Consider the following 25307-nt stretch of genomic DNA (forward strand, 5'->3'; position numbering starts at 1 on the left):
TTGGTGAGTGCTTTCCAGTGAATTAAATTACATGTTATAAAGGTAAGCATTTTTAATTAAGGTAGTACATTTGAGTGTTGCTGGTTTACACACTGGTGCCAAATAACCTGAGTGTTGAAAAGCACCCTGGTCTAAGTTACCTGCTGAAAGAGAAGCTCAGTGTAGGTGTAGCTTTTCTGGAAGCCAGGCCTTTAGCAAATGTTGATTCCTTCCTTCCAGCTGTAAAAACTTACCTGAGTCTTCTATTCTTTTCAGATCAGGCGAGTTGTTGAAACTCAGTACTGTGGTTAACAATCTTAAGCATAGATATGTGTTTTACTCCTAGTGAAGATATCCTTGGCAGATTGACATTTTTCTACTGTGGTCTCGCTGCTGTTTTTCCTTCTCTTGTATCTACATGTGCACAGAACTAGAAAGATTTTCCTGGTTTGCTGTGGGGAAAATGTGCATGGCGATCTTACCGAAATGATGGATTGTTACCTGTTGTGCCCTAATGACATGAGATTAGATTGGACAGTATCTCTAAAGGTGCTGTAAGACTCGACTACTGTTGTACTCCCGCCAGCCAAAGCATCTGTTTTTATTTCACTTCAAAAGTAACTTACTTGAGGGAATATTAAGATTGTATGGCTCCTCTGAGCTCAGTTCCTGAAGTTGGTTTTTGTTACCACAGCAACTCTTTTTGATGAGGAGGTTAGGGCCCTGGTAGGATGTTGGGACTGAGACCCTGGGTGTCTAGTGAAGAAGGCAATGGAGAGGACTAGAGCCTTGTGCTCTCATTTCCTGTTGTCTTGAGTTGCTATGTGCAAGTTGATTGATTGGTGTTAATTGAAGGCTTGTCAAGGTTTTGGCTTCGTTTCTGTGTGAAATTTAATAGACATTGGAGCCTCTAGTGACACAGCTGTGCTTCAGTTTTCAGTTTTCAGTGGTCTCTTCTTGATTTATGTGCAGAGTTGGTGTAACACTCTTTGAGACGGGTTTTTTTGAGGATGAAAAATATTTATCACCTCAAAAACTGACTTGGATTAGATCTGAAAGAAAAACTGAAGTAATCTTGGGGTTTTTTTGTTTGTACTTGAAGCTCTGCTTGTGAGGAGAAATGGTGTTTCAAGATCAACATGGTCATATAGTTTGTCAGGCATGGGTGCTCGGGTCCTTACTCTTGTCAGTGGGTAGCTTGCTAGTGAGGATAGTGAATGCTGTAGTTCTATGCCTGTGAATGAACTGGCACGCAACACCAGTGGCTGATGCTTATTTTGTGGTGGCTTTGGTTTGTAGACTTTTCCCAAGTAGTTGACATAATCTTACTATAAAGAATATTTTCAGTACTAGACAGATTTGACTTCTCATGGCAGTAGATTTGTCTTTAAAATATTCTTGATACCTTTAAATATTGTATAAAAGTTATTGGGGAAAACCTTGATTTTTAGTTTAGTGTAAATCTACCATCACAAACTTATTTTTAACTAATTAGGTTAGAAATGAAAATAAATCAGGCTTTATGTATTAAAAGCATGTTTTCCTTGCCAAATTCAAACTGGCACATTCTGTGTCCAAAACATTTACATAAACTAAGCTGAATAAATTTACATTGGGCAAAGAACTGCTAAAAGGACATCAATTACATTAGCTCTGGGATTTTGTATGAATTACCTTTCTTAGTAGGCGCTTGACAGTACCTGTGTTACAACTAAAATAAGTGTTTTATTATGCCTAAACTTTTAGTCTCTTAAATTCTTGAACTTTGAAAGTTTAGTGGTTTGCCACTTTAATTGGATGCTTCAGACAGGGTTAAATACTATTTCTCATTTTTATTTTTACTAAACATTCATTTTGGTATATTTGCTGAGGAAGTAGACCCAAGTTTACAAACAGCTTTGAGGAGAGCTTGCCTGTGTACAGTGTGTCTGGGAAGGGGATTTCCCTTTTCTTGTACAAAAGAGGAGGATGCAAACTATTTTTGATGACATGGTGCATTTAAAAAGTGGGTGAAGATAGGAAATCTTTTACTTCTCCTTTGGGAATCAAGTATTGCAAGATATCATTGCTTCAGGTTTTTGGGTGTAAATATATTTGCCTTCTTAATAATGACATTTGACATTCCATTTTTTAATTATTAATAAAACTGTATACTAAACATAAATTAACATAACCTTATTTAGAAAAAGTCCATCCACACTTCTTTCAGCAGACTTAAAATAGTTGCTTTTGTTTCCAGTATGAATATCTGTGAATCTTGGATTAAATATTTTGCTAACCTTTTTGTTGTGTGATGGATGTATGTGTTAATGTATGCTGGGGAGTCTTACAGAATGCCTGAAGTTAACCACATTCCATGTTCTATTTCTAGTGTTACTTAGCTGCTACTGCTGCTTACAGGCTGAATTAGAAATAAGATCATTGCATTTCACCACTGCTGGAGCTAAGGGTACAAAATTATTTAAGTTCTCAGTTGGCCAAGTTCTCAGCTTGCCAAGAAACAAGTTTCTAATACTTGGAAAATGTGCTGATGAATTCCTCCCCCCCGCCCCCAATTAATTGAACTTCAAGAGCTAGAATATCTTTCTGAAGTGAATTGAGAGTTTATTATTGGAACAGATTCAAATACTATAAGAAGTTCTTCTAAGGGAAGGAAAAAAAAAAGAGAAGGCTTTCTTTTACGTAAGTAAAAGAAAAGGGCTGATACCTCCTCCTCACACGTCCAAAAAAGATGAGAATGGTATTAGATTTTGCATCTCTGTTTTTAATTGCAAATTAATAAAAATGGCAGTATAATCTGCTTTCACATCTCAAGGCAATAATGACAGACTTCATATTTTGAGAAATTGCCTCTTTTAGTGCTGGAGACAGTTAACATTTTCCTTACAGTTGTCAATATTAAAGTGAATGTTGTTCTCCAGTACGCTGGGCAAATCTTACCTGCTACTCAGATTCTAGCAAATTGTGGTGTGATCCGTGTATCTGTTAAACCCTCATGCAGGTGCAGTTTGTTTGTTAATTCATATGATGCTATGTTTATAGGTTTGTAAATGTGTAATTTCTTCAGTCCAAAGTGTTGCTTTATTTTGCAAGTGTTTTCTACGTACAGCTTTCAGAAAGCAGTTGTCTGTATCAGTCTTCCAGTCCACAGGTGTGTGTGTGATCTGGTTTTCTCTTGATTTTCTTGGTGCTTTTTCTGCACTGAAAAAGTGTCATTTATTACTGTAATGGCTTAGCCTTTTATAGCAGATCTTCCAACCATGGAGGAAGATATTGATCAGACCCTTTCTTCATTCTTCTGTAGTTCAGCTTGTGAGCTTATACTAAAAACATGAAATAAATGATATTTTTCTTGCTTGGGCAACTTGAGATCTGTTTAAAAGTGCTAAAAAGAGAGTAAGTTTTGATTTGGAGGAAGCTTTTAGGTTATATATGATTCATTTCTAGAAAGTAGAGAGAGTGGAAGCAGTAATCCAATTTATTCATATTCATTTTCAATAACAAAAAGAAAGGTGATCATTTAACTGAAGTTGTAAGAAAAGACATTTACTAGAAGGAGGAATTTGTCCCCTGTCATTAGAAGTAGGTGCATGCACATGTACATTTCTCTGTGTGTATATGTAGAGATAAAAAAAGTCATTAATTTTGTATGTCTGTATAGTACTTGGGGGTGTATTTGCGAGGGATTTTGGCCATTGGTTTGCATGAGAACCAGTTACAAAACTTGCCAGTCGTATTTCTAGGAACAAATTGGCCAAACCCTCATTTCGTCAAGCCGAGCAAAGTGTAATCATGTATTCAATAAAAAAAAAAAAAAAAGCCCCAACATAAGTATAATGTACTGTTCTAGGGAGGTGGGGGGCTTGGGGGATTTTAAACGAGCGGACAAAGCAAATGAAAGAAAAGCATATTTAGATTGGACCATTGTTTGGACTAAAAGACCCGTGATAACAAGAGATGTTGAATTATTAACTTGTTAAATTCCTTGAAAAAGGCAAAGCTATTGCATACTCCCCCCAGTGACAGCAGTGACAGTCTTCAAAAGTTAATCTATAAACTAGTTGATAATTTTTACTCCCTCTTTTTTTTTTTTCTCCCTTGAATTGGCATGTTGGACTGTTTTATCCTCCTCCATGTGAAGTTAACTGTTAGTTTTCTTCCAGATGAAGTAATTTAAAGGTACTGTAATGTCTCCTGTGAGCAGGGTAAGGGAGAAGAATAACACTAATCAGGCAACACTTGACTAAAACTTTGAAATTTCATTAAATATGAAAACTGTCATTATTCTTTATATTTCTTTTCTGTATACTGTCTTTCTGCAAAAAAAAAAAAGTACATATCCATAAGGTGACAATAACAAATTTTATGACCATTTTACATTATAGGCAGCTTATTAGATTTATTCTTTTAAAACAATAAGAAAGCAGGCAGGGAACATAGCCTATTTGTTACCATTATTCAGTATTAACAATGGAGAAGAGAAGGTGGCTTCTAAAGTTGGGTGCTTAATGCAAATTCATTCTCTTGCATAAGCTACAGAGCAATAGCACATAACACCGTCATTAAAACTGACTCATAGCATTCAACAGAAGGTGTGTTTCAAGCTTTAAAAGTGCTAAGAGAATTACTGCAGTCTAGTAAATACCTTGCAGTGGGAAAAAATACTTTAGCTGTTTTTTGTTGCAAAACGCTGTTGTGCAAATTGTCTTGAAAGTATTTTGCTTTTTAAAAAAAACCCTGAGCATGCAAGCAGAGAAATTGAGTTATTCTAAACTACTAAGTATTTTGATCAGTTGAAAAATGGATGCAAATAGACCATGAAATGCATTTAACATCCATGTTTGAAATTCCAGCTCAGGATGGAGACTCTTACACTACTTGATTGTCTTTTAGTTCTGTTCATTGAGGGTGGGAGAGATGTCTTGTATACATTACAAAAATCTCTCTCTAGCAAGAGGTATTCAGCTCTGTAAATTGGTGTTTTGGTGGGTTGGGTTTGGTTGGGTTGGAGTTTTTTGAGATACAAGTAGATGGGAATAGGAAATGCGTATCTAGCACCACAAGAGGCATAAGTGTTAAAATTGTGTTAAAATTGCGTTTAAATTGGTTTAGTATGCAGCAAAGCAAAGAAAATGGTATAATCTGAAGCAGATTACAAGAATTATTTCTGATCTTTTGTCTGAGTAAATAGCATATCCCCCATTCTACCTGGATTACAAAGGAAAGTGGAGATTACTCTTCCAATGTTAGAAATGCACAAAGAGAATGTTAGTGGAAAGAAATAGTATGGTGCAGTTAAAACTGTAATCTTACATATTGTCTCCCTACCTGTTGGGCAGTAGCTTCTCTGGTTGCTTGTGCTGGGTTAGGCACGGGATCAGTGTGCTGCTGCTTTGTGATTACTGCCTGTGGTGGATGATGAAATGTCTCTATATGTGCCCATTCAGATCCAGTTTCTTGATGACCAATATTTAGGCCTGTCATTATGTGTGTATGGTTTTGTACAACTTGCTTCCTGCAAGCAAGAGACAGCTGTTTCATTTTTCTGATTTGAAGTCTTTCACTTCAGAAGCTCCCTAGCAGCCCCCATCACTAGGTATAACTGAACTTCAGGAAGTCCTTTTTAGTCTTCTGAGACATGGCATGCCCTATACTGTTGCCAGCCCTTATTTTCTTAGGGTTTTTTACTTTCCTTTTACAGGGAATAAATAATGATTTGCTGGGAATAGACTTTTCTGTTCAGATCTCCCAAATTACTTCTATTTCCCTTAATGTTACAAGACTATTTGTGCAAGAAGTAAGTAGATAGATTAGAAACAGGAAAGTCAGTTATGCAAATATCTACTCTTGGGTGCTGCAAGTCTGTATTTTCTTTGTAAGCTAATATAAATCTCAAATCTCATGATGAACTCATTGCTCATGCCTGAAGCATCTTCTCCTTAGATTTTTGTTTTCCTCTTTTCTTTCATTCCAAAACTTCCCTGTATGCCAGCCTTTCACTGTTATCTTCCATGACGCCCTGGAGTAGCTTCCCTTTCCTTCCTCCCTCACCCAACCTTCTTCCCCTTTGCCAGGGGCATTGCCTTCCCTCTTTTTTCCCTTCTCCTCCCCCCACCCTCCCCACTGTATAATTAAACTTAGAAGACTCAAAGGTTAGAGAAACACATGAAGGATGAAAATCAGGATTATGAGCTTTTTTTATTACCTTTCCTTTGGTAGGCCTACCAACACTGTTTACTGTTTAGATGCATCTCTTTTCTCAAGACCTGTTTTTCAGGTCCTCTTTTGGGTCACTTACATATCCAGACATGCTTTTGCTGCCATGGGAATCTTCCATGCAAGAAGCCGTCAGCATACGAGAGAGAAGCTCTGTTGGCACTTGTGAAGCAGTCTGCTTAGGAGAAAGGCTATGCACCTGCCATTTCCTATTTACATTTAAATATTTTTCCATTGATACATAAACTTTTAATCTGGATGATTGTTCACTTTAGATTATAGTGACTAACTTGTAAATACTAGTCTTTCACCTCTTTTTTTTTTTTTTTTCCCCCCAAAGTAGTTCATGCCTTTCAGTAGAAAACTCTTCTATTTAGTTAAGAGATATTTTTGCCAGAATAATAATGTTGGCTAGGGCCATGACATTCTTTCACTGGGCTTTTATTTTAAATACTAAACTTCTTGACAAAAACACTAGTTAAGCATGGCTTGTTGGATATGTATGTTATGCCAGTATTTTGACGGTGGTGGATGAAGGCATAGAACAAGTACAGGCTACATTTGTGTTAAGAAAGTTTGTGTGAACATTCATACTTTTAATTACGAGGATAGTTTTCATGTCATGTGAGATTTAAATTTTTTTTTTTTTTTAGCTATTAAATGGAAACCACTAGGCTGAAATAGCAAGAGAAGCTATTACTTGATTTTATTTTTTAAAGTCATTATGGAGGCTGGCATTGAAACAGTGTTGTTTATTATTAAAAAAAAAAAAATATTACCACATCCTCTTTCCAGGGATGAATCAAATTGCCCCCAATGTTTTTGAAGTTTTTTCCTGAGTCATCTGGCGAGACTTTCATTTACCTCAAGACTCACATTTTACCACAGCAATTCTGTTCATGCAAAGAAGCAGTGCCACAGCGTGGTTTCAAACATTACATCTTTGTATGTTATTTTATAACAACACCCAGAGGCCTTCAATATAGCGAAAAAGTTTCCTTATCAAAGAGCTTGACATCTAATTAAAGACAAGACCCAAGAATGCATCTAACAGTTGAAATAAACAGAAGAGGGAAAGTGAACATCATAAGCAATTAAAAGTCTTTGCAGTTAGGTTTCTGTGGTAGGTTGACCCTGGCTGGACACCAGGTGCCCACCAAAGCTGCTCTATCACTCCCCGACAAGGCTGGACAGGGGAGAGAATATATAAGGAAAGGCTCATGGGTCAAGGTAAGGACAGGGAGAGATCACTCACCAATTACCATCAAGGGCAAAAGAGACTTGACTTGGGGAAATTAGCTTCATTTATTACCAATAAAATCAGAGTAGGGTAATGAGAAATAAACCCAAATCTTAAAAGATCTTCCCCCCACCCCTCCCTTCTTCCCAGGCACAGCTTCACTCCCAGTTTTCTGTCTCCTCCCACCCAGCAGCACAGGGGGATGGGGAAAGGGGGTTGCGGTCAGTTCGTCACACATCTTTGCTGCTCCTTCCTCCTTGCCCTTATCCCCTGCTCCCGCATGGGCTCCCTCCCACAGGAGACAGGTCTCCATGAACTTCTCCAGCATGAATCCTTCCCACAGGCTGCAGTTCTTCACGAACTGTTCCAATGTGGGTGCCTTCCATGAGCTGCAGTCTTTCAGGCACAGACCGCTCCAGCATGGGTCCCCCGTGGGGTCACAAGTCCTGCCAGCAAACCTGCTCCAGCGTGGGCTCCTTTCTCCACGGGGCCACAGGTCCTGCCAGGAGCCTGCTCCAGTGCGGGCTTCCCGCAGGGTCACAGTCTCCTCCAGGCACCCCCCTGCTCTCGTGTGGGGTCCTCTCCCCCCGGGCTGCAGGTGGAGATCTGCTCCACTGTGGACCTCCCTGGGCTGCAGGGGGACAGCCTGCCTCACCGTGGTCTTCCCCACGGGCTGCTGGGGAATCTCTGCTCCGGCACCTGGAGCATCTCCTCCCTCTCCTTCACCCACCTTGGAGGAGGGTTGTTCCTCTCACATATTCTCACTCCTGTCTTCCAGCTGCTGTTGCGCAGCAGTTTCCCACCCCCCCCTTCTTAAATCTGTTCTCCCAGAGGCACTACCACCGTCGCTGATGGGCTCAGCCTTGGCCAGCGGCGGGTCCGTCTTGGAGCCAACTGGCATTGGCTCTGTCAGACATGGGGGAAGTTTCTAGCAGCTTCTTACAGAAGCCACCCCTGTAGCCCCCCACTTCTACCAAAACCTTGCCATGCAAACCCAATGCATTTTCATAATAGGGTTTTGGAGTCCTTTAAGTTTGTGAAATAAAACAATAATCAGAATCTCATCTGTTCTAATATAGAATTAGAGATACAAAGTTTAGAAATGGCAAATAATTTTTTGAATTCATAGTGTAAGGGGAAAGGTATACGGGGGAAGTATTCTATGAATTTCAGTAGTTTTCTCAAACAGTCTCTTTAAGGGAGTAAGTCTCTTCAGTGCTCCAAGCTTGGTTGCAGGGTTTACATTCAGCCTTGCTGTGATCCACCTCAATCCTTGGATAGTCCATACAGTACGGCAGGCTGTCAGCCCTTTATAATTATGTTCCTATTTTCTCAGTTTCCTTTCATCTTTATTGAAGGTAATTCTTCTACCATTTTCCCTGTAGCAGAACTGCCCCCTGTGTTGTAACATTAATACAAGTATGTGTCTTCACCCTGGAGTTCACTTGCAACTTTGCCATCTGAAGCACTGTAGTGGCTCACTTGGTTCTTTCTGAAAAAGAACTTCTGCTTTAGCTAATGCTGTTGTCATTTTTAAATCCACAACCACTAGATTTTATAATTTTTAAGCTGCCAAGCTCTTAACTATCTTGGTTGTAGTAGTTTTATTTCATGCTGTAGGAGATGAAAGTGGATCTTTTGATCGTTGAAGAGATTTTTGAGTACAAATATTCAAAAGCAGATAAAAATCACAACAGCCTGTTTTCCCTACCACCACTCAGTTTCACTATAATTTCAATAGAACTTAAATTTTTTGTTTAGGTAAAACAAATGGTACATAAATGATTACGACTAAGTGTTGCTCACAGCATGTTTTTTCTTGGAACTATACTGATGAACTCTTCATCAGTATCCATTCACTGATGCAGTTAGTGGTGGAGATAAGCATACGATCTTGTGCAAAAGATAATATTCTGGTCTTTGTTGCTTTTGCTTGACTATTTTCAGGTTGATTTTTGCTGCTTTAGATGAGATCACTAAATTAAATTTGTGGTTTTGTTTCTGTATTTTTTTTTTCTCCTCTGGAAAGCTGTTTACACGTTTTGCAAATTGACCTGGTCACCTTAATACATCTTCCAAATATGTTTGCAGTAATTTACGTAGCAGACTGAAGTTCCCCTATCTGAAGGTGTTCTCGGTGGCTCAGCATGAGGGCATCTATCATAACAGCACAAGTTGGTTGCTCTCTTGCTGTACTTTCTCTGCAGTGGATTTGCACTGAACACAAAAGTTTATTTCAGGGTTTTCAGTTTAATGTTCAGAGTCCTAGCTAGAATTGCCCTTGGTACCTGATACATTGCTTCTGCTGCTTCTGTGGCACTGCATTCCAGAAGACTCAAAGCTTTCACCCTCTGTTTCAAGGAAGCTTATGTTAATTGAGTGGGATTGTTGGGAATTTTTTTTTTCTTCTTTATCTGGAATGTGAATCTTTTTTATTGAACTTCAGTTTATTATAACAGTCATAAGGTCTTAATGCAGTCTCAGCCACTTTGGAGATTGGTATTCTTGACTTGGGTTTCACTTAATTGATTTATTCACCTGTGTAAGTTTAACAGGTTTTTTCAACTAGAAGGGGTGGCAAAATTCTCCTTTTATTTAAACATGGTTAATGTTCAGTTACTCTGATAATAGACATCATAAATAAAAAAAAGTGTCTAAGAAGTGTTAAAGTAAGCACATTCAAATATTTTCAGTATTAATTGTACTCGCTGTTATCTCTGAAATCTGTAAAATTGGAGCAAATGTCTTGTAATAGACTTTCACACACTGAAAAACAGTATCTTCAAATTCAGGTGAAACTTCGTATGGAGAGATGTTTCTATAGGTTTCAATTTCTTTGGGCTTTTTGAAGCAACCTGCTTTGAGGTTGATGGAGTTAGAGTCTTTTTCTAATTAAAGAAAAAAAAAGCAAACCCAAACAAATGAAAAAACAAAAAAAATATCCCCAATGCTCCCACCAAAATCCCCCACTGTACACCATTTGGCCACCATGTGTTTTCATCACTTGTAATGACATTGTGAAAGAAGAACCAATAATGAAAAGCCTTTGAGTTGTTTCTTTAAAAATGTTTCCTGCACGTGTGCTTGTATGCAATTGTGAATTTATTCTTGAAATGACCCCTCTTTGGCTGTTAGGACAGTTAGTAATTGAGTGGCTTCTTTTTGTCCTTTATTGAAAACCTTTGATGGCATTCTTTGCAAGGTTAAGTTTGTAAAAGCTGGACTGGTGTTATTTAAATACAATGCCTCTGACTATTTGCTAGAAAATGCACCAAGGAAAAAAGCTAAATAATTTTTATAGTGTAATTAGAATATAATTCTATTCATTTGCATGTATTGTATTTTCTTACTAATTTACTAAATTTTGGGGGCTTCCACCTCATATTTTTATGGTTGTTCCATATCTTTCCTATGTCCTTTTAAAGGAAAAAGTGAGTTCTTGTTTGTTTTGTTTTGGGTTTTGTTTTTGTGTGTTTTTTTTTTTCTTCAGACAGTGAACCAGTAATCTGTATTTAATGATATGCTTGAAGATTACAAGGAAGAGTAGTCATTGTGGTTATTTTGATCTGCATTAGAATGCCCACAGAATTTAGTTTCAGCATTCATTTGCTATTTATAAATACTTTATATTCACCTTTACTTTTCTGTCTCTTATGAGGAAGCTTCATCCCAGCCAAAGCCAGTGCAAAGAGGAACATCTGACTTTAGAATGTGAATGGGAGTTATTTTTAGAACAATGAAGACAAAACTGGGTTGGTAGGAGGGAGAAAGTTTGTGAGATCAGAAGAATTCTGGTCTTTATTTGTTAGGAGACAGTCTTTTTAAATCACCAGTATGCTTTGTGTGTGCAGGTATGCAAGATTAGGTGGCTGATCCAGTTAGAAATGCAACAGAGGACTTTTTTTCTAAGTGGCCAGGTCTTCTGCATCTGTCATTCAGCCTGCTGACAGCATGGCAGTATAGGATTGCTGGGGCACAGTTAGTGGTTGCTGCCATTGTGGAGAGGAACCTAGCAGTGTGCTTTTGACAGTAGGCTGCCAGAGAACAGAGGGACCGGAGAGCATGATGGAGGAACTCGAGAGGCCCTTTCTTTCCACAAATACCCTGCTGAGCTCAAACTTTAGAGCAGTCCTTCAATTGACTGGCTGCTCAGTGCTTCTAACATGTTCCCTTAAAGATAATATATTGTACTTTTCTTGGACAGGATCTCCCTCCCTCTGCTCAGGACTTTGAATGTGTGCTTTTTTTTGTGTGTGTGGTAAAGTAAAAGACTTATGCTCAACACTTTTTTTTTCTTCTTCTTTCTAAACATGATTCTTCAAACACAAATGTGGGAATTGAGTCACAAAGTGAGTCCTAACGTGTAACTCTTTGAAAATAGTAGCTTTTTTGGTAATTATTAGAGATGAAAAAGCTGTGCCTGGAATATTATTTTATAGCCTGGGGATTTAAAGTCCATGGCAGATTGTCGAAGATAATATGGGACTAAATAGTAAGCAACATGACAAATGAATATAGGATATTACTGGAGACTGGTGTTCTGAGAAGAGAGAAGGAAAGATTAAAATGAAAGAACCAACTTCTAAGGAGACTACTAAAAATATTGTGTCAGATAAAGAAATATTAGCTTCTTCGACAGAAAGATATTCTGTTAAGAAATAAGATCTTCTTTTATCTAAAAAAAAAAAAAACCCTAAATTTTTTTTCTTGCCTACCTCTGCCTAATGGTATCTCAGTAAGCAGAAGTGTGCTTTCACTTCAACTACAAATGTTGGGCACTTCTATTTGATAGAGTGAATGTGCAACTGTCAGGCTGCTTGTGCCAGATGAAACTGCAAAGGCTTTGGATTTAACAGGTTGCTGTTGAGAGTGTTATCCTCTGAACACTGGTTGTTTTTCTTCAGAGCTGCTATAGGTACGGTGAAGACTGCCCAGCATGCGTAAGGACCAGCATAAACTGCGTAAGAAGCTGTCATACCCACAATAGATGTATTTGTTAAGGTTCTTACTGGAGAGGAAGACTAAAATGGAAGCAAAATTGTCTTTCCTGTCCTTCTGTTATGACTCATGGAAGCTGCTTTTGTGCTCAACGCTTTGATAATCAGTCTGCTTATTTGTCACTATGGTCTTAGAAGCATCCTGCTAAGCACCCACTCTTTTTGAGTTGGCCACAGCTGTTAGAGAAGCTCATAAATCCTGTGTTTTAACTCTTGAGAAGTGAATTTAGTTCACATATCCAGGATGAGCTGAATTTATTTTTGAATCTCTACTTGCGTACAAAAGGGAAGAGCACTCACAGAACAAGATAAACCAAACGAAATAATTATTGGTGCCCTGGTCTTCCAGCTCAGTTTTCCTTTAGGAATTTAACCAAACAGGTATCTTTAATAGTTGGGAGCTGATTCAGTCCTTTTCCTGGTTGCGTGCTTGCTGCAGGATGGGAATTTTGTTCAGGTTCTTCCGCACCCTCGCCCTGCTGCCATGGAGGCATGCTGCCTTTTAGGCCAGTTATGTGACGATGGCTTCCCTTGATGTATAATTCATTCAGATGAGTTTGCAGGTTTCAGTATATCAACAGCTATTAAAAAAAAAAAAAAGGCAAAACAGCTCCTCCAAAACCCAACAGCAGTGAAGTCAAGTTCCAATGATATTAGCAATGTCAAAAAAAGCTTGCTGGAGCTAAATTTTAAAACCTGTGAGCTTATGCAAGCCACCTTGGTGTTTTGCTTTTACATAATTTGTTCAAGTTTGACAGTTTTCTAAATTTTGTATTTATTTTCACCAGCTGTTCTTTTCATTCCTCTTTTTTTATGAGCAGAGGAGGATAGATTGAAGCTTAGAGTATGAAAAATGGCTTGCTTAATTATAAGTTCTTGTTGCTTTTTATCTTTTCTTCAGCTTTTTTTTTTCAGCTTCCACATTGTGGGTTTCTTTATATTATGAACCTTGATGGCTCTTGCTCCACAACCTTGTCCCATTAGAAGGTCTACTGTCCCTCCATAAAGTGGAAAAACAAATAGTAACTTTTTTCCAAATGCAGGAGTGAGACTGGCAAAAACTTCACTAGCAATATGATTGTATTTTTTTTCATCTCCATTCTTAAAGTCAGAATATTACTACTAGCTTCTTCCTCACAGCTGTTCAAATACTGAATTTATTCTTCCTAATCTGTAATTCCACGTAATACTCCTGGTGTGTTCTGGATCAATAAACCCAGAAAAATTTCTCCAACTATTTTCTTAACCCTGTCACTTGTATATTTTGCCATAACACTGAATCAGGTGCTTGTAGCTCCAGAACTATACATATAAAGGGAAGGAGAAGGAAAGCTGCTGTAGTAGTGATAGATCATGACTAATAGAGGTGGTTAATGCTTCCTTTCATGTGTGTACCTGGTACAACAGAAGATGTGCCAGGGTTTGGATTAATGCAGAACAATCAAAGACAGGTACTTATCCAAGTTCTTCACATCTGTTTACTGACCTGCTGTTTTGTTAGTGAACAGATGAAAATGTAGCCAGCCTCTAGAAATTCTTAGTTGTATCTTCTTGGTGAATAAAAATAATAAATAAATAAAAAAAAAGATTAAGTTTACTTCTTGTTTTAGGAGAGCAAGAGGGGTGTATTACCTACTGGCAAGAAGCTTGTTTAAAAAGCTAATGGATGACTTTTAAGTCAATTAGAAGTTTGTAACTGACTTCAGCAGAGTGCAAATAGCATTCTTTCTGTCTTGATATATGAAATGAACTGTATACTTGGTATACAATATACTGATATACAAATGTAACTGTATTTTTCTAGAACAGACTGTTATTTCTCCAAATTATGTGAAGACAAATGTCTACCTCAAGTTTTTTATAATTCTGACTAAATGTCTCTACTAAAATCTAACTATGTAAAAGGTGCTTTCCCCAGCCCCACCCAGCTATTGATGATTATGAAATAATGAATAGCATTTTTATTTTAGCATTGAGGCCTTGGAGTGAGTAGTTAAGTGGGATGCTTTTGGGTGATGCTCTAGAATTCTTAATGGTCATGAAGGGAAAAGGAGTTGGGGAAAAGCCAGGGGTTTTCCCCATTGTTTTAATTTCAATGTAAATTATCAGGTACCATAATGCTGTATTAGTCTGTATGTTCATTCCCAGAATATTTATACAGTTTTTGGCTTTTACATATAAGCCTTACATGCTATTGCAAAACAACTACAATCGTATTAAATCTCTCACTGTTATAGTTCTGAATTGAGTAAAACTAATTTGTTGTCCATTTCATGATGTTTCATTTTGCTGAATTGGCTCTGTGGTTTTTAGAATGCCATTGTAACATTGAGACCATCTCAGAGATCTGTTGGTTTAATTCGTAAGTTGCTGATGTGCTGTGAACCTGGCTGGCTCAGAAAGGGATGTTAGGAGAATGAGTGCTATTACCTTACTGAGAACCTTTGAGAGGTAAAGAATAGCCTGATTTCCTCTTCTGCAAGGGTTATCATTCTAGCCAGCAGGCAACTTATTAAAACAGACCTGTATGGTACTCAGTGCAAAGATCAAAATTATGGTTGCTATTAATAAGGTTTTCCTTGCTATTTCCAGTCTTCAGCTTGAAAGAATCTAGCCTGTCTTCACTGAGTTACAGAATAATGTAATTCTTGCTATGGATAAACTTCTTGAAGTTACTTTTTTGGTTAATACTTCTAGATTTTATTTTTTCTTTATTTTTATTATTACAGTTAGTCACTCTGCAATTCACAAGACTCAGTGTCATTCATGGAGTTTGAGTTGATGTTACCAGATTCCCTGCAAGAGTCAGTGATTTTAAAAACAGTCTTAAGGGCAGTGCCTTTTGAAAAGCAGAAAAATCTCAAAGTTCAGTAGGTGCTGCCGCTGAGCAAGTATTTTTAGCAGTTTCTTTTCAGTCTTTCAGGAGCTTTTGAAGGCAGAGATCTCAAGTATCTACATCTTGTCTAGGGATTAGATGGGTCTAGCTAGTCTGAGTTCACTAATGTTGCAGGAGAGAACTGGTTTGAATTACTGCCCTGCTTGAGGAGATGCGGCAAAAGAGCTAGGGCAAAAAGTGTTTGGGTATGAATCCATACTACTGCTGCATGCCACTTGTCTTCTTTAGCTCTCCATTTCAAGATTAGGTTCTCATAAAGTGCTCTCAGCAGAATTGTGCACAAAGATGGCTCTGGAGCTAGCGCAGAAGAGGTGGGTCACTGAAGTGCAGTTTTATTTTGGGAGTCCCCCTCCCTGTATGTGCATCTATATTATCTTTGCTGTCAGTCGTGATGCGCTTTGGGGAGAATTTGAGAAGCTGGTTTGTATGTTCCTTTGGGCCAGTCGAAGTGTATCACTAATGGTGAATGAGCATCGGAAAGTGAGTTGACAGGCTTTTACCTTTAGGGAATTACATCTAAATGCTGCTCTAGGTGCCATGCATCCAGGAACACCAATGTAACAAGCGGATCAGCGTTTTGTGGCTCACTCTTTTAATGAAGTGAAAAGGGAAAACTGCATGGTTGGTGGGGAGAGGAAGATGTGTAGTACTAAATTTCAGAAAGGAAGGTTAGCTGCTTGCAAATCTAACCTTTATTCCCAATTAAAAAAATAGGATACGTACAGAATGCACTTGCAGAACTCTTAAGAATAGAAAAATAAAACCAGTGGATCACAAGCTGCAGGCTTGTATAGCTTTAAGTAGTTTATGAGAAATTTAGAAATTATGAATGAGGGACAGAGGAAACTGCATCTAAATTTCTTGTTTAGTTTTTGATACATTATCTCATAAGCTTCTTCGCTGTTTTGTCATAGATCCAAAAAGTATTGTGTACACTGTAAGGCAGGAAGACAGTGTATGGTAATAATGTTAGCAGATAAGTAATGAATGTTATAACCACAATCTAATTTCTAGAAACATTTGTCAATTAATAACGTTGGGAACTGAAGCAGCAGATTTGGTGATGTTACTGAATAGTGCTAATAGAAAACAGATTATATGTTTTCTGACTGTTCCTTTGTGTCTTGCTTACATTATGGCATTAATGGTTCTTTCAAGGTCTCTGTAGTGGTATTTCTGTCACTCAGCTGCAGTGTGGGGACAGCCAGCTGCGCCTGTGTGCCTGGCACCAGCCTGTTTCAGTAGAAAGCTGAAGCAGCTCAGTGCAGGCTCTGTTCTCACATTGGTGGGTGCAACTGAGCAGATGCTCCTGCTTGTCCAGGAGCTCATTATTTTAGTTCGTTACTATAACTAGAAAGCCCGCACAAATGGCACAAAGGCTTTTGTGAGAAGGAGATGCCAAATGAGATGGGAAAAGAGTATATGTAAGGGGAAGAAATGAGTACTTTATACAATTCACAAGTGAAGAAAAAATTGATTAATTAAAACACTGAAATAATCCATTAAGGAGTGGGTAACTTTTTTAAAAACCAAAACAAACATAAAACCCCCTAACCATACTTTTAATTTGGAAGTCACTGCTTTACTTTCAAAATTTGTTGCCTAAATACTGTGGTTGATTAACTCTAAAGTTGCTTCTAAAATAACAAAACCCCCAAAATTATCTCCCTGTGTCTTGCTGAGGCTAGTGTCATTGTGATTTCCCTCCACCCTTGAGTCCCTTTTTGTTATGTGTGACTTAGTCAACACAGGGCTTTTGGCCAGCACCCCTAGCTTATAGTGAAATAGCAATGAGACTTCCTGTTGGTGTGAGCTGAACCCAGTATCATTAGGTCACGCTCACCCATTACACACAAGTAATTAAATGAATTCACTTCTATTCTGCCCTATATCTTGTTCCTCATGAGTAGTCCTGTTCTTGGAGCACTGAACTGTGGAAGTGACGTATTTCCAATTCATGTTGAAGCTATTTTAGCTTTTTTCCCATTTTTGAATGTGGGATATATGCCTTTAATATGAGGGGAAAAAATGTAGCCTGAGTTAGCAAAACCAAACTTCAGTGTGTCTAGTTTATTGGACTTCCAAGATTATAGGAGATGTGGTGACCCTAAAACAGACAGACACAAAACCCTTTGTTCTTTTCCTTGTGTATAGTTGCTTGATTTGACAAATTACTTCAGTGTTTGGAAAACATGGAAGAAAACTTTTGAAAACTTTTTTTTTTTGCTGTTCATTACATTTGCATTACATAACCTGATAATGGAAATAATTTTCTAAATCTGATTGCTAGTCAGTCTAGCAAATAACTTTCCTTTTTTTTTTTTAACAATCACAGAAAATAGTAGTAGAAGAACATTTTCTATGGTTTAGTGTTCTTTCTACCTTATCCTTTTTGTCATTACAGTGGACAAATAATAAATTGACTAAACACAATTTGTTTTTATAACTAACTGTCAACATACACAAAACTGGGAACATAAGTAATTATAGGTGTGGTTTTGCTCACTGAGGTAGTTCCCATCAACACTTTTCTTTGTTTCTGTCCTGTAGAAAATAGCTGTATGTAAGTTAGTTGTTATTTTAATAGACATCCTGAGGATGGGATTAAATGGCCAGCTGTTCTGTCAGGTACATGTTCTCAATAGGTTCTGTCCATTATATATACTGCTAAGCTCTCTTGATCATAAAATTTAGAAATAAATGAGTTGTGTTTTACAGTTGTTAGAAAATACTGGTGTGATGTGTATATATACCACTGCGCTCTCTTACTAAAATAAAACAAAGTACCAATTACATTATTTTCTCTTCTTTCCCCAGGAAGCTACTGACTGCCTAGAAATTAAGAAAGGGTGTGAGAAGTCTGGTTGATCAAGGTGGATTTTTTTTTTTTTTTCCAAAAGCCTTTTTACAATTGCCTTTTGCAAAATCTTTGGACACTCCCCATTGTGCCATGTTTTGTGGCTCTCACCGTAAGAAGAATTTGTCTTGATGAAGATTCCTAACATTGGTAATGTGATGAATAAATTTGAGATCCTTGGGGTTGTAGGTGAAGGTGAGTAGTATGTCAATAAAAAATGAATTAGAATTTTATGTATATTTGACTTAGTCCTCTTGATGGTAGTAAGTTTTCATTTGCAAAATATTGCTTGTATGCAGATCTTAAGAAACATCAGTTTATTCTCTACAGCTCCTTCTAATTATGTTCTTGGAAGGAGAAGTTTGGAAGAGGAAAGAAAAGGAAGAGAAATGGGACAGTTTTGTGGGTTTGGGGTTTTTGTTTGGCGTTTTTTTTGAAGTTTACTATACTAATTTCTGTTTAGTGATACTAGGGAGATGCAAGTTATCAAACTTCTCTGCAAGTATATTTAAAAAAATAATTCCAGCATTTAAAAGTCCATTTACTTTCAACCAATTTTTGTAAAACTGTTTCAGTGTATAGAAATTTATTACAGTACCTGTATCTGCAAGTTCTGGATAATAATACTGGGAACAATATTATTTCTGTAGCCAGGAGGGGACTGAAGACTCTTTTATCTTGCTGCCTTTTTTTTTTTTTCTGCTTTGAGGTGTTTATCTCTTTTCTTCTTTGTTTCAGGAGCCTATGGCGTTGTACTTAAATGCAGACACAAGGTAAGTAAATTGCTTTAAGTCAGAGATAAATGGTGGTATTTGGGTGAAACAATGACTTTTGATGAGAACTGAGATGTTACTATGTATGAGATGTGGCAGCTGGGGTGGGCTTTTCCTTGCAGTCAGTTATTCAGTTTTTTAATTGCAATACTGTCAGAGGAAATGGCTACATCTAGTACCAAACCTCTGGTTTTTGGTGTTTAATATTTGTCTGAAACATATGAAGTATTACTAATGTTTCATTAATCTCAACTAAGACAGTTTTTAAAAAAAAGAAAAAAGTTTGTTTGGAATGCAGTTTACACTCAACCAGTCTTGATTAGAATGTCAAATTGATTGCCAGATGCTGCTGTGTAAGCACTTAACTGTCTTGGGGCTGGGAGGGAGTGGGATCCATGTGGAATTTCTACAGCTATTGGATAAGCAAACTGCAGTAAGAAAGCACTGACTTCTATGCTTGTTGGTTTTAATTTGGAAGAGGAAGAAGTAAAAAAGGAAAGAAAAAACCCTGTTTCAGACAAAAATGAAGTCTGGCAACCTGTCTCCACTATTTTAACTGTATTGTGAATTGGATGTATCTGAACTTGCTGCTCATCAACAGGGAACTCTGACATGAACTACTTTGTGTCTTTGGAGCTGCAGTGTAGTCACAGAACAAAATAACTTGTACTTCTCTGAAGGAAAACATTTCAGAATCATAGAATGATTCATTTGTAGTTACCCGAGAATATATAGAAGTTTTTGTATGTAGTTCATACCCTTTTCTAGAAAAAGTTACTGCTGTGCAGGGGACCTGCGTTCCTGCAGTAGCTTTTAGCATGTACACAGAAGGACTTTTGCACAGGACATATAGTTATCTTTGGTGTGGCTTACACTGCTGACTTAAAAAGGGGAAAAAAAAAATTAGAACTTGGAAAGATCCTATCTCAAGCTGAAGCCTTGTCAGGCTTGGGGGAGACTATAGCACTCAATAGAATGGCTTTGGTTAATTGGATATTTTTGGATAGTTATGAATAATAATTCAGAGTGAGTAGTTTGAGAGCATCTCAGTAGTGACACTACAGTTTATACTAGGCAGCTCTCTTCTTTATGGAAGGTAGCCTCACCAAGACTCAAGAAGCTTCTCGGATTTCCTGCATTGCTGAGTGGAATTTAAGCTCTGCGTGTCTTTAGTCGTGCCCTCATCTAAGAGAGGTCAGTAGTCTTAAGAGTATAGTGCAATGGCAGGGTAATCTGTTGTCTGAATTCCTATAAGAATACTTTACAGTATACCAGATGACTAGAAAGGGAAGGCTTTCCTTTGGCAGAGGGAGATGCTTCTTCCTACAGCCTGTATAAGGATGCTGAATTGCTTGTGAGGATCTAAATTTTTAGGTAGTCACACCATTTTTTTCTGCAGTTTCAAGCTTAATCGAAACAACTGTATTGAAGTTCTAAAACAAAGTGGTATTTATTAAAGCTTCTAGCAAGTGGGTTTACTGAGACCTAGGGTTTCCAGTGTTTGGAGATCTGAAGAAAAGGCAAGGTATGTTGCTATTTTAAGCTTACTGATTTATGATTCTCTCTTAAAACAAGCTGCACCCAGCCTCTAAGAGCAGATGACTTTAGGGGCTGATTTACTAAAAAAGAATAACTATCTAGAAGTTAAACTTTGACACGTGTCTTTTCCCATCCTTCCCCCGGCTGTTTGTCATCTTAACTTCTTCCTTTTGTGCCTTGGTAAAATACCTTGAGAGAGACTTGTCCCCAGCTCTTTTGCAAGGTACTGCATAGATTCAGGGAAGACACAAAACGAAGATTTAATTCACTTTCATGAAGTCTTAACAGAATTACCTGGAAATGCAAGGATACGTGGTTTGTGGGTTTGGGTTTTTTTATTTTTTTCACTCTTTGGCTGCTGATGGGCATATTTTTTTAGTATGGATGAAGAAAGTAAGAAGTTCTTCCACATGATCTGTCTGCAGGTAGCACAGTTGAATTTTGCCTGCATTACATAGTAAGTCTATTTAGTACCACCTAAGAAGTCCAGAAACAGTACAAAAACTAGAGAATGTTGCGGTATTTTTAATGTATGTATGGTATGTACCAGGCCATCCTTGGTCATGTTCCCTTGGCATGTACTGCTTTTTTTTTTTTCATGCAAAGCTAGCAATTATGTCTAAAAATTTGAATGTAGAAGTATTTATCTTCATCTTTATAAATAGTGGTAACATGCTAGGATCAAATTCTCAGCTACTGTAAGTCAGTGTATCTCCATTGTATTGGTGAGAGGGTAAATTTTGTGTGAAACGAGGAACTGGCCCCTAATTGCAACAATTTTCCAACATACAGTCCACTAGTGCTTTAATAAATACGTAGTTTTTTGCCCCTGTGCATTTCACTGGCATGTGTATATGGATTTAAATTGGCATGAGGAACAAATACTTTGTCATTATTAAATGTGTGTTTTCTTTGCTAAGGGAATATTATCGGAAAAGCTAAAGTAGGTCCTTTAGAATGACTGTGTTTACATTATTACACAGCATGTTTTTATCACAAATCCTTTATTGCTAATTGTGGTTTGTGCATAAGGATTACTTGTTTATCTGGGTTTTTTTTCTGATGTGATGCTAATACAAATAATGTTGAGATAAAGCGGATCTGATGTTCTGAAGAGCTTTTTCCTTTTTCTTTTAATGAGAGGACTTTTCATAAGGAAGTACACTGGAGTACATCATGTTTGAAAATACTGGAAATACATTTTATATTCACAGACTATTAAAATAGGCTGTCTTGGCTTATTTACTGGATCTTGGCTATGTTTTCTGAAAAGAAAAGCCACTTGAACAGTTCAGCAGTGTCAGAGGTCATGGCTGAGGAAAAGAGTCTTTGCTTATGTTTAAGACATTGTCAAATCTTTGCCCTTTAAATAAAACCACTATTCCTTTTACTTTGCAATGCGGGCTTGCAGCTTTGTGCAGAGTTATCCTTTGCTAATAGGGTCATAGGCACAAGTATTAAAAGGACTCTGACATCAGATACAAAGCTAATATCCTTGGACAACTGAGACAAGCGAAGACTGCGTCTAGGTAGACAAGATGATGACACTGGAACAGGGGCTGCTCATTAGGATGAGGCAGAGCTCACTGCAGGGCCAGGCTGGAGAGGAAGGAGGATTCCTGCTAGCAGGCAGTCAAACCATAGCTGTTCTACTAATGCTTTGAAAGCAGTGATTGTTTAACTTCTGCTTTAGTTCCTATCTGCAGAGCATGTGTAGTGGTTTGCTTTATCTAACCAGGGTTTTACCAATGTTTGGTTGAATGTTTGAGAAGGATGCAGATAGAAGTCTGTAAAAAATAAGGTCATTTTTTTCTTCAGAGCAGGATTTCGTTATTATCCAGTAAATAAGGAACAGACTGCATCTTAAGAAATGAGCGTGAAACACCTAGATACCGAAAGCTGATCGTTATATAAATAACAAAGTGAGGTAGCTGATGATTTTCCACTTTTAGACCTGCTGGTGTGGAGAGCTGGCAGAAACTTGCAGGAAAAAACACTGAAAATATGCAAAAGGGAAGATGCCTATATATATATATATATATGTATCTATAAATGTATGGGTTTTTTTAGGCTAGCTAGGTGTGCAGGAAGTTGTGTGGTGATGCAAATTCTCTAAAAGCACAGTAGAAATTTATGAATTCTCCTAGACTTACCCTTTCTCTTGCTATGTGCTGTGTGTTATCAGAGTCCTTGGAGCCTGAGGGGATACAGTTTAACGATTTAGAAATTTAATGCTAGTTGTTCTTATATGTACAACATCTCTGCCAAATAAGATGTGTTTTCTGGTCTTTCATTTTAGAAGTGTGTCTGGTTTTGGTTGTTCTTTATAGTATGAGATATTTTTAGACCTTTTTCTTTGATAAACACCACTGAATTCCCTTATTAAAAACAAACAAAAGGAAATGTTAGTTTACAGAATTATTTGGCCACTTCAGTGCATTGAAGAGTAAGAAGAAGAACCTTTTTAATAGGTTTAATACTTCCAGGAAATTTCCTCTTAGCCTAGTATTTAATTTTGTCATGTTTGAGCCTTCAGTAATACTCTTGCATTGTCTTCTGATAAGTTTTATGTGTGTCTCAATATCTGAAAGAAATATTTACTGACCTCTTAAAGAAAGGTATAGTTCACTCATTAGAAAATACAATGGATATGTGTATGTAACAAAATCATTAGTTTTCTTTTGAGTATTTCAGCCCTTTCCATGTCTTTTGTCGCTAGATCCCCTACTGACCAGCAGGGTCACAGTTCCCTTAGTGTTCCCTTTGAAACTGGTGTTTTTCTGTTCTCCAGGTAACCCATCTCCACTTCTGCACTCTTCACACTATTTGTTTATGTTTGAGCTCAGTCAGCAATTCCCCATTTACCAATCCTGGCCAACTCAAGAAACTTTTCCCAGATTTCTGCATGTTGGAGTGGACCATTCCTATGCTTTGAGGAATTCATCCTTGTAGGACAACTAGCCCTCCTAGACCCCTTTACCCTTTAGGGCTGTCTCTAAGCATATTCTTGAACAAGGTGAAATCTGTTCTGTTGAAGGTCCAGGGCTGTAATTCTGCTGTCCCTCTTAATCCTTTCAGGTTCTTAAATTCCACTATAAAATGGTGGTTTGCATCAGCAGATGCTGGTCTGTTGCAATCCCAGTAAGAAAGGCATTCATACTCTGTAAAATGTCATTAAAGTGCTATTTCTTTGTAGTGTTAGGTTTAGTAAAGTAAAAATGGTACAGGTAATCTTACATCCCTTTAGGTGCCGAGACCCTTGAGTTGTGCAGCATCAAATGGGCCTCTGATTGGGGTGCAGCATAGTGTGCAGACCATGTCTGTAAGAAAGCATTAACTCCATTTTCATTATTCAAGCTATTACAGGATTTTTCTTACAAGAAAATTCTATTAATCATTTCTGCTGTCAAACAGAATGGATGTTCATGTGCAAACTTCTTGCTGCGTGTTCAGATTACAGGCGAGGCCACACAGGTGATGTAACTGCAGATGCTGAGTGGGAGCTGCCTGCAGGCTCCTCTGTTACAACAAGTTGGCTGAGTTTGTCCTGTGGCCAAGGGATTTCTGCAGCACAGGCCTGGGCTTCCTCAGGTGAACTCTGATTTGGATCACTAACTCCTCGGTGTACAGTGGTCTTCAGTCAGGGTGACTATATGTTGTCACTGCCTCTTAGGTTATCACCAACCTTCACATTCCTATTGGTTCATCGGTCAGTTGTGTCAAGAAATTGCCTTCTGCATCTTCCAAAAATCTCCTGATTGTCTCCATCATGCTGTATTACCCTTGCAGCAGGTGTTGGAGTGCTCTAAGTCCTCTGTGAAAAGTGGACTTTATTGTAAGGCTTCCCCTAAGAAGCCTTTATTTTGCTCTCTTGATCAGGTGCTTTGAAGCAGATGTCCACCCTAATGTCACCTGTGTTCTTCTGTCTTCTAACCCTCATGCAAAAACTTTTGACTTGTTTCTTACATATTTGAAAGACAATGTCCATGTATTCAAGCCTCCCTTTCCTTTGCAAAAATCTCCTTGCCTTCTTAGCTCATCCTCCTCAAAATATCCTGAGTCTGTTTGTGGCAGTGCTCCAGTCATGCAAGCTATCCCACCACATGTTTTGTAATCCTAATGAGAGCTTCATACTCATAGAAAATTTGGGGTGTCTCTGATGTTATCATAAAAATAGACTTCTGAATTTGCCTGGTAGATGTTAGAATTCCCTCTCCAGCTCATGTATCTGCTGATGTTACTTAACATTGTCTTACTCTTCTCACTGGATATCTGCTAACACTTCTTCTTATGTTGGTGAGTTTCTCTTTAGTGTCAAAATTAAAAGGTAAGCGTACTTGTTTGTAGAAGTTGCGTTGATCTTCAGTGTGTTGTGTTTTCAGACATTCTTGCTTTAGATCTGGCTTTCAAGGTTCCTTACATCTCCAGCGTGTGTTAAGCCACATGCTTGGACTGAAGAATACAGCCTTCATTGCAGTTTATCTTCAACTTTTTTCTGGTATTATCTTCTGTACTGAAATGGATGCGATTCTTTTTTCTTTTACTTTGGATGTGACTGATTTAACAGTAATTCCTGTTTGGATGACTGAGAGATGAAATGATGAGTAGATGACAAAATCTGAGTTCCCAAAATGAGCACAGATTGCTGTCTGCATTTTTTCCCCTCAGTGTTATAGTCTTTTGTATGATGGAGGTAGTATGAGCTGATTTCAGATTTTGACTGCTCAGCTAGAGAATAAACTAGCACTGTCTGGTATTTGAATGCCAGAATACTAGCTGTGTTGATTCAGAAGTTTCTGGTTCCTGGTGT

At 37.9% G+C, this 25307-nt stretch overlaps 1 protein-coding gene across 3 annotated transcripts in view; it reads left to right on the forward strand.

Annotated features, from left to right (window-relative positions):
• CDKL5 (cyclin dependent kinase like 5) overlaps positions 1-25307 on the forward strand; it is a 125042-nt gene that overhangs the window by 22344 nt on the left and 77391 nt on the right. For all 3 annotated transcript variants that reach the window (XM_069784768.1, XM_069784770.1, XM_069784769.1), the window contains 2 exons: positions 18146-18380; positions 18924-18958. In XM_069784768.1, coding sequence (XP_069640869.1) covers positions 18317-18380; positions 18924-18958 — 99 coding nt within the window. In that variant the 5' untranslated portion in view covers positions 18146-18316. The remainder of the gene's footprint in view (positions 1-18145; positions 18381-18923; positions 18959-25307) is intronic.

Source organism: Haliaeetus albicilla, chromosome 6 (assembly GCF_947461875.1).
Source record: "Haliaeetus albicilla chromosome 6, bHalAlb1.1, whole genome shotgun sequence".
Taxonomy (NCBI): domain Eukaryota; kingdom Metazoa; phylum Chordata; class Aves; order Accipitriformes; family Accipitridae; genus Haliaeetus; species Haliaeetus albicilla.